At 37.4% G+C, this 9,300-nt stretch overlaps 1 protein-coding gene across 1 annotated transcript; it reads right to left on the minus strand.

Annotated features, from left to right (window-relative positions):
• Nucleotides 1-354: 354 nt before the first annotated feature.
• On the minus strand, nt 355-7,588 carry LOC100571300. Its single transcript, XM_003246127.4, has 2 exons — nt 6,795-7,588; nt 355-3,294 (listed from the first exon to the last, which is right to left on the minus strand). The coding sequence occupies exons 1-2, from the start codon at nt 6,915-6,917 to the stop codon at nt 1,906-1,908; spliced, it is 1,512 nt and encodes a 503-aa protein (XP_003246175.1). The 5' UTR covers nt 6,918-7,588; the 3' UTR covers nt 355-1,905.
• Between the last annotated feature and the right edge of the window lie 1,712 nt (nt 7,589-9,300).

Consider the following 9,300-nt stretch of genomic DNA (forward strand, 5'->3'; position numbering starts at 1 on the left):
AGTGTCTAATATCCTTGCACTTCAAAATATTATTAAAGGGCAAATATAAGGAAAAAAAATTATTCATTACAAAACAATCTATATAAATGCTTTGCCGAACAAGTATTCATCGTGTTTTATTAATTACGTTCAGAAAAAGTTGTGGAAGTTATATATTTAAATTATATAAAAAAAAAAAAAAATATTTTTTTTTGTTTGTATGAGATCATATAAATTTTAGGGATTTTAATTAGTACAAAATGACTCGTGGGATTCAAATGGTAAAAATGATACAAACACCACCGTATCGCGCGCCCTCGTTTCTCTTCATTTATGTACATGGTATTTTATTTTACACGATGTATTATTGTTATAGGTAAAAATCGAATTATCGTTTATTTTTTTTTTTTTTTACTTTTGAATTTGAATAAAAAATACAGGTAAATCAAAATACGCTTATAATGTGTAAGTATCTATAGCCAAAGCATAAAAAAAAATATGACGTTGAAAACATTCCTCTTTCTAATTCGGACACAAGATTTTCATAATATATAATATACACACATAAACATACATATTACATACTCACGCATATGCGTATATATATGTATATATACATATTCACACATACATATATTATAATTTTTTTTGCTTTTTATAATTTTCATAATGATTATACAAATGGAAGCACCCTATATTTAACAACACTTAAGCAACAGTATAATTAATTTTTATAGTACAACGTGATAATGATTAAAATATAATATGTTATATATGAATATATAAAAACACCTAAACAAAATGTTCACACTTGGAGTAAAAAAAAAAAAACATTTAAAGATTACGAAGCGAATATTATTATTATCATTATTGTCTACTGAGGCTCTAGTTACTAGCATACAATATAATATTTTTACAATATTACGTTAGTCGTGTTCAAAAAAATTTAGAAAGCGATTCAGAAGTAATCCAAATACATATAATATAATATCATTATTATTTTTTTTTTACGAATACACGACAAACTTAAAAAATAAACGTCGAGACATCACAATTTTTGACGAATTTTACGCGTTTTACGAGCGAAATAAATATAAAAAAAAGTCACGTCGTTTTTATATTTAATATAATATTTATATATATATATATATATATATGTTGTATATAAATTTACAATGAAATATTCGACACGTATCGTTCGACAGTATAAAAAAGTCGTATTATATATTATTATTTACACGATAAGAGTGAAATTAATTCCGATTGTCGTCTGCCGCCGACCAGTACTGTGTGTGTATACGAATGTATAAAAACATAATAGTGGCAACTGCAGTTGTATAGTAATAGTAGTACTGTAGTAGTAATAATAATATAATTTTATGCAAATATACATATTATATAATATCTAGAAGACGTATACAAAAACAAACGGACAGTAAAAACTTACATATTGTGTGTGTGTGTGTGTATGTGTGATTTATTACTCCAAACGCAAGCACGTCGGGTTTTTACATGAGTATTGTTTTTTTTCTGCTTTGTATAGATTTTCATATTTAGGTATATAATATATATTACACGCGCGCACAATACATACTTACACGCGTACGTATATGTAGAATAAATATAACATAATATCATAATACGACGAAAAGAGGAAAACGTAATAGAATGAATAAATTAACTTAAAAAAAAAAAATTATAACCAATCACAGCGGAGGACTTCGTGTTTTTGTATTTACGTTTAAATTAATAATAAATTGTGTGTATGTGTTTTTTTTTAAGGGGTAGTATAGTGGCGGCGGTCGAATTATTATAATGTTGAACGACGACGACGACGACGGCGGCGGGTGTGGTTGGTGGGGACGAATGATTTTCGGGGCTACAGCGGTAGGGGCGCGCGTTTTCTTCTCCTCTGCCCCTGCGCATTTAGCAGTCGTTGATGATGCCCCGCACGTCCTCCCAGTCGGGGGTGACGCCCATGTGGGACAGTATGTCGGTCATGTCGGACGTGCACGTGAACTCGAGGTGCGAGCTCTGCCGGACGGAGCCGTTGTCCATGTCGGATGACAGGCAATCGATGTCCATCTTGAAGTCGGACGGCATCTGGATGAGGTCATCCAGGCACTCGAGGTCGGCCAGCGATGGATTCTCGCCGACGCGGCCCAGCGCGGCCGTTTCCGACTCGCAGTCCATCGGTTCCTGTTTGACGGAAAAATACGACGACTGAGCGACGGAGGACGAAGACGGCGACGGGTGCGAGGGTTCAGCCTTGATCAGCAGGTGATCGTCCTTCATCAGGGTCCGGGCGAGCAGATCGGCCGACGACTGATTGTTTAGGTGGTTGTGCTGCTGGTGGTGGTGTTGCTGGTGGAGCTGCTGGTCCATCTGTCGGGCGGACATGAGCGATGCGGCCGAACTGGGACTGAGCAACATGGCGTTGGCGTTGGCGCTGTTGTTGTCGCAGTCCTCGTTGCAGTCATCGTCGTCTACGTCGGCCAGCACCGTGATCGTGGCCGATGTGTTGAGCGACGTGTTGAGCAACTTGATTTTGAGCGGCTTGACGACGTCGAAGCTGCACGTCAGCGGCGAGTCGTCGTAGAACGTGGCGCTCTCCGGCGAGTTAGGAGAGTCGCACGTCGGGCTGGTCGGCACCTTGGCGTGTACCGAAGCGGGCACGCGCACCTCGGCCGCATCCTTGGAACTGTTGCCCTTGGCCGTATCGATCGTGAAGTGATACTTGAGCCGATCCGGGTTCACCGGACTCATCCTGTTCACCTGTATGATGCCGTTGCGCCGGACGAAAGATTTTGACGACGATGTCGATGAAGTGGTGTTGTCTTGGAGCAATCCCACTGGTGTCGGTTCCGTGGTCCTGCATGTCTCCAGCACGCGCACCGTCCCCGAGTTAAGGGCAGACGCGACGCGGCTGGACACTGTCATAGCGTTGCCGAACTTTTTGCACATGTTCTTCCGGAACTTTGACTGAGCCGCAGCCGTCGTGGTGGTCTTCGCGATCGTGACCGGAGCAGACGTGTTGGTCGCGTTACCACTGCCGTTCTTTGGCGTCCTCTTGCGTGGCCTGTACTTGTAGTTCGGGTACTCTTTGAGGTGCATCAGTCTCAGCTTCTCGGCCTCCTCAATGAACGGTTTCCGCTGTTCATCGGTCAGCTTTTTCCACCTCACACCGAGCATCTTCGATATCTCCGCGTTGTGCATGTCCGGTTGATCATTACATATCTTGCGTCTTTCAAGTTGTGACCACACCATGAACGCGTTCATTGGCCGTTTGATGTGATTTGGATTGTTCTTTTTCGTCTGTAACAAGAGAGAAAGAAAAAAAATTCACATGATTAGTAAAAATTGGTCACATTTTCACTCGTAACCGCAACAATAATAATAGGTAGGTATTATATAAAATATCATTAATTGTTGTTTTCATCTTCGGACGACGAAGTGATAACGTATTATTACACAATATTATTAATATTAAATTATATATTATATTCTTACGAACGCGCACGTCAAACGGCAATAATAACGATAGTATTCGTTGGCAAAACGCGTGTGAATAAATAAATAAATAATAAATAAATAAATAAATAAATAAAAATTTCGTTAGTACTTAATACATATTTTGCTGTTAAAAAACAATATTGAGAGACGGTGAGTATAACAATTTAATGGCATAATTTCAGGTTTTACTATGCAGGATAAAATGTTTGATTGGTCTTTTTAAACATAATAAAATATGATTGTTCTTCCCATTATTTTTGCTATCTGTACAATCTACGATTTTCCCGACCAACGCCCCCGACTGTAACAGTTGAATTGTCATGTTCATTGTTTTTGGTCCACATTATAAAAATAATGAATGTTCATAAAACTAGAAATCTATCTAAAAATCGTGATGTACAAAAAATACAGGTACCTAATGCCTGAAAGTATTAAATCATCTTTATTATCATACATCAATGTACATTTTAATTGAAACTTATTTTATTTTTGCGGGCCGCCGTCTGTGGGATCGGACAACTCGGGGTCTTAAACATACCGGGGCAGACCCCCCCCCCCCTTGACATGAGTATAATATCAATATATTATGATGCCACTGTAATAATTATTACCATCGAATTGGAGGAGCGGCTGTGTAAAATGGTAACACATAGCGCTAACAGCAATAATAATAAAAATAATAACAACATTGCCAATATTATGTGTGCGGTGCTCCCGCGTGCGCGCGGCGCTTGGTGCCCGGCGGCGGCGGTTACTTTCACTGTCAAGGCGTCGTGCGAGCGAACGGTCGGTCGGTGGGATGGCGGCGCGGTGTTGTGTAACAACTCAAGGTCATTAACGAGGCGCGCTCGCTATAGTACGCCCGCAACCTCACGGAGCGCTTCCCCACCCGCCCCCGAAGCCGACGACGGTCACGCGGAAAAGGCGAATGACTCATTGCGCGCGCGCACACACACACACACACACACATAATATCTACACAACAACCTTCGGACGGGGCAACCACCTGTCTATCTGTGCACCCGCGACCCCCTCGCTCCAATCATCAAAGTTCGCTGCCGCGGTACCTATTCCCCGGCAATACTCAATTTTTAATCTCGACCGGAGGAAAAAACAAATTCTACATAATAATATCTATCTATCACCGGCCGACTTCTACCGTGTCCTAATGAACGTGGAAAAAACGTATTGTATAATAATATTATTAGTATTATTATCTACGTTTGATATAGGAAATTTTTCGATCGTCAAGGAGTCCACCGGCGGATTGATAATGGAATTTTGTAAAAATAAATTTTCGGAATCACGTCTGGAGGGAGAGAACACAGCCGGCCGGAATCTTCCTATGCGAGTATCTTCCGGCAAATATCGGGAAGAGAAAAAAATACGAACGTGATCCGACCGCGATACGCATACGCACACACCTTGCTCACACTTCTCTTACCGGTGTACGTGATCTACGTACTTGATAACGAAAATTAATAACAATAATAATAAAAAATGAAATAATATAATAATTTTTATCCCAAACCTTGAGTGGAGTTTTGCAAAATATGTTACAAACACCATTACCGGAAATATTATGATCATGTTTTAATAATTACCTACATAGGTACCTACATATTATTTAATATATTTTTTTAGATTAAACAAATTATTTTTAGTTTATTTTATGACGACATTAAATTATTATAAGACTTCGAATTGCACTCGATAATCAGTTAGGATAAAAAAAAAACGAATAAAATTGGACGTTATACAAATGTAATAATAGTCAGGCCTTTAAATTTCCTAACTATAAATAATAAAATACATATATTATAAAATCGTGATATTTTTTATTTTTAATGATATTATCTGAAATGATAGTTGAAAAGAATCAATTTTATCTTATCTTTTTATTTTGTTTTAATAAAACTGCCGGGTAAAGAGTTTTGCCATATACGGCATAGAACCAAGGTCTTTTGATTAAATATTTTAACACTCACGGACAAAACTATAAACCGTGTTAACAAATTTGTTTCCGGGTAAATGTTTACACTTGCTACATTTGGAAAAATAAAGTAGGTACCTAATGGAATACAATTATACATATAAAATTCTAAACAAAATTGTATAAGTTGGATAGGTATAGCAGATCAAATTTTATTGAAATAATTAATAATAAGTATGTTTTACGTACCAATACATTTTTTCGGTATAAATATTAGTTAGGTAGGTATATTGAAATTAAAATCTTATAATTTTAATTAGGTACTGTAATTCGTTTTTATTGAAAATGATCAAAATTAATTTGTTCAGTATTCGTATGGATCGGTTTTATTAGTTTGAATTATCGTTCAGGTTTGATATTTTAAGAACTAATTGTATTATAACACGAATACTTCCGAAAAAAATCGATAAATAATTAATAAGTAGTTACAACATTTTAAATAATTTTTTTGCGATTAATTTTTACGGGCTAACAGATTATTATTATAGATCAGAATAATATATTAATTTTCACTGTTAATTTTTAACTCGTAGAAACATACAAAAATAAAAAAATTACGATTTTTAAAAATGTTGTAATTTTATTTTGCGCAATGTGCAACTCATGCACACACTTGTACACAAATAATTGTGTGCGTTTTTTCCTCAAGGTATTTCGAATTTTCAGAAAACATTAGTTTAGGATATGGGTGAAAAATACAAGATTGTTGTTATCTAAAAAAAATCCCACTTGTCAACTAACTTCGGTTACACCCCAACGAGTAAAAATAAACAAAGTGTTTTTCTCCAAAATCCCTAGCCGAAATACGATTTTATAGACCACAGCGTCGCCGGCGTGCAGATAAGATAACAGCCGCGTAAACGGTCGTCCAAACGCGTCTCTCGTGTGGCAAAATCGGGCCATATTAATGCGATTTCAGTTTTTTTGATTTTATACTTGACGAGGCTCACAGAGAATTAACATCACATTTGTAAACATTGTTTGTTGTTGTTTTTTTCTTTTTATTACAATTACTACCACTACACGAAAGTATTAAAATATTTTCGTGTTTATTATTAGGAACTATAATAGTTATTTTTATCGCACGACAAAAATCAAGAATATATAATATATAATGTACCTACCAACGAATTTTGGAGAAATATTTATGTGCGCGATTCTGCCACCCGGAAAAACACGCACAAGTTTGTACCACTACGCTCAAGTTTATTTTTTTTAAGGTAAAAAATAATTATTTTGATCAGAAAAAAATTTGTTTAGTTTAACTTGGGGAGACAATATTATTTATTTACAAGGAGATGACACGCACCTGTGTGGCGTCGGAGTACGGCGTCGTCGAGTTTTCGTCGACCAGTTGTGAACCAAACATCGGCAGGTCCATCTCGTTATCCGGAGAGTCGATGATGCGGTTCGTTTCTTGTTTGGGCACCATGTTGCAAATGTTTATTTATTATTTTACGTGTATTGTGTTGCAAAAATATTTATCGTTGCGATCCAAAGAACACGGCGGCACGTAATCGAAAAAAAATTACGAAAACGCACAAAAAAAATTCAAAGTCTACACGCGCTCGAGCGATGTGGAGGAAAAAAATATTTTTTTTCCACGTCTGGCAAAAGGTCGTCGCGTTAAAAAAAACTGAATTGAAATTTATCGACGATGACGGTAGATCGCGATCGGCGAAAATTTTTTTTCAAACGAATAGACGTGCGAGCGATTTCTGCACTCGTGCAGTTGTCGCGAGCGGTGAGCAAACACTGACACGACCACGACAGCAACAGCAACAACAACGGTCGAGTACCGTCGGCAAAGGCGGACGATCGCACACTGACTAGACGCACGGTACGCGGCGGCGTCGACGAGTGGCGACTGACGGCGGCGGCGGTCGTCTTCACCGAATGTCGCGGGGGGCGCGTTCACCACAACGCTTGTGCTGCTGCCTCCGGTCGGCGCACGATGTCGACCATGTCGTACCTGACGGAGAGAACTGCAACGATTGCGCGTGTGTGCGTGTGCGTGTGCGTGTACGTATGCGTGTGCGTGTGCGTATACCAATGAGCCTGCTACGCGGACCGGATTGAACGAGCGAGTGTGGTATACTGACGCCGGTTACGGCGGTCGACGGCCACTATAATACCGCCGTCCCCCTCCGCGTCCCCTCGTCACCACCAGTGCCGCCGCCGCCGCCGCAAAGACGTGTTCTCTCACCACTAGCGCCCGCCACCGTAGCTGACGACGATATTATTATTAGGGCAACGCCACACGGCGGAAGCGAATCGCACTACACCGCCGCTGAATCTGTAGTGAACATTTTTGTTGATTTTTTTAAATTTCACCGGTTCTCTGCCTACATAATCATTATTACGATTTTCGTTGACCGACTTTGCGAGAAAAAAATTTCCCCCTATACCATTTACTGTATTACTGTCTAAATTAGTATACTACCTATATTATACTTTTATGTATAATACATAATTATATTAGATCATTTTTTATACGTTATTATAATTATAATATCGTTAAATATTTTTTGAAAAATTGACTTCTCATAATATGGTAATATATTATACGTACATATGCGGGGATATTATTTTGAACTCGGTTTCCTTTTTTGTCACCACCCTATTAACTAACTCATTGATTCATATATTCATTAACTTCTTTATTTTATAATTTTGTCAACTAAAATACCAACATATTTATTATATTTTCAGTTCACGATATTTTTTTTGTGTTAAATTCAAACAGATAAACGGGAAAGAAACGAATCTATTTATTTAACCGGAAAAAAAGCATACCGTTGTGGTTTCGTAAAATTTTTATCGATAAAAAAGGATATAATGCCGCTTGAAACGGAAGTACAGGACGTACATTGACCATCCCTTAAGTTTCCAACCTATATGTATATATATGTACCGATTATATACGGTTAACCACGCCGCGGTGGTTTACTTTGTTCCTACCAAGTTTCATTATCGATGTCAACAACACTCGACCATTAAATCTGGACATCATTTCTGTATACTATATAGGTACATATAGCTGCAAGTCGAGTGTTGTCGATGGCAATGTTGTTCGACGAGTCTTGTCATCCTGAAAATCGATAGTGGTGATTTAATCACACTTGCAGTACACCTGCTGACGTGCAGTTACGTCAACGAACAAACCGTCCGATTGACGTTTAATATCCTGCCTGACACGATTTGTTGACCTAATAATATTATTTTTCAATCAATACGTGGTATAATAAACGTGTTGTTTTCGACAAACTGGGACCATTAATTATCCTATGCGATTTATTATTTGTATATTGTATGTATCGTATAGTTTCGCTTTTTCAAACAATTGTTTGACTAGGTATATTGTTTCAAAATGGCCACTACGATAATGTAGTGTTCCTATATAAACAATAATAATTACTAATAATTAATAATAATTAAAATAATATAATAATGACAATAATTATTACATATTAAATACAGTATAGACTAATAATAATTAAAATAATACCTAATTATTACATATGCTATACAGTACAGACTAATAATAATTTACAACACGAGTATTAGACACGTATATACTCGATATACATTTATCAGAGTTGTTTCGGCGATACACGGAGCGGCTGTTCAATATCTCTGAAATGCATGAGAAATGCCTATACAAAGCGCCTGGTTACATTATATCTGTTGCATTACACAATATTACACGTCTAGTTGCTATTATAAATACTTCTAATTGTACTGCATATTATCTTCATGTTGTGAGATACAGTGTAATTAAAAGTTAAAATCGTTTAGAATTAACACTTTATCGT

This window comes from Acyrthosiphon pisum, chromosome A1, assembly GCF_005508785.2.
Source record: "Acyrthosiphon pisum isolate AL4f chromosome A1, pea_aphid_22Mar2018_4r6ur, whole genome shotgun sequence".
Lineage (NCBI taxonomy): Eukaryota > Metazoa > Arthropoda > Insecta > Hemiptera > Aphididae > Acyrthosiphon > Acyrthosiphon pisum.

What these genes read in the sequence shown, in the direction of transcription:
- LOC100571300 (XM_003246127.4), bottom strand. Translation starts at nt 6,917, where the DNA reads ATGGTGCCCAAACAAGAAACGAACCGCATCATCGACTCTCCGGATAAC. An exon ending in CGTACTCCGACGCCACACAG is followed by an intron (nt 3,295 to 6,794) that starts GTGCGTGTCATC and finishes CTCTTGTTACAG; the next exon opens with ACGAAAAAGAACAATCCAAA.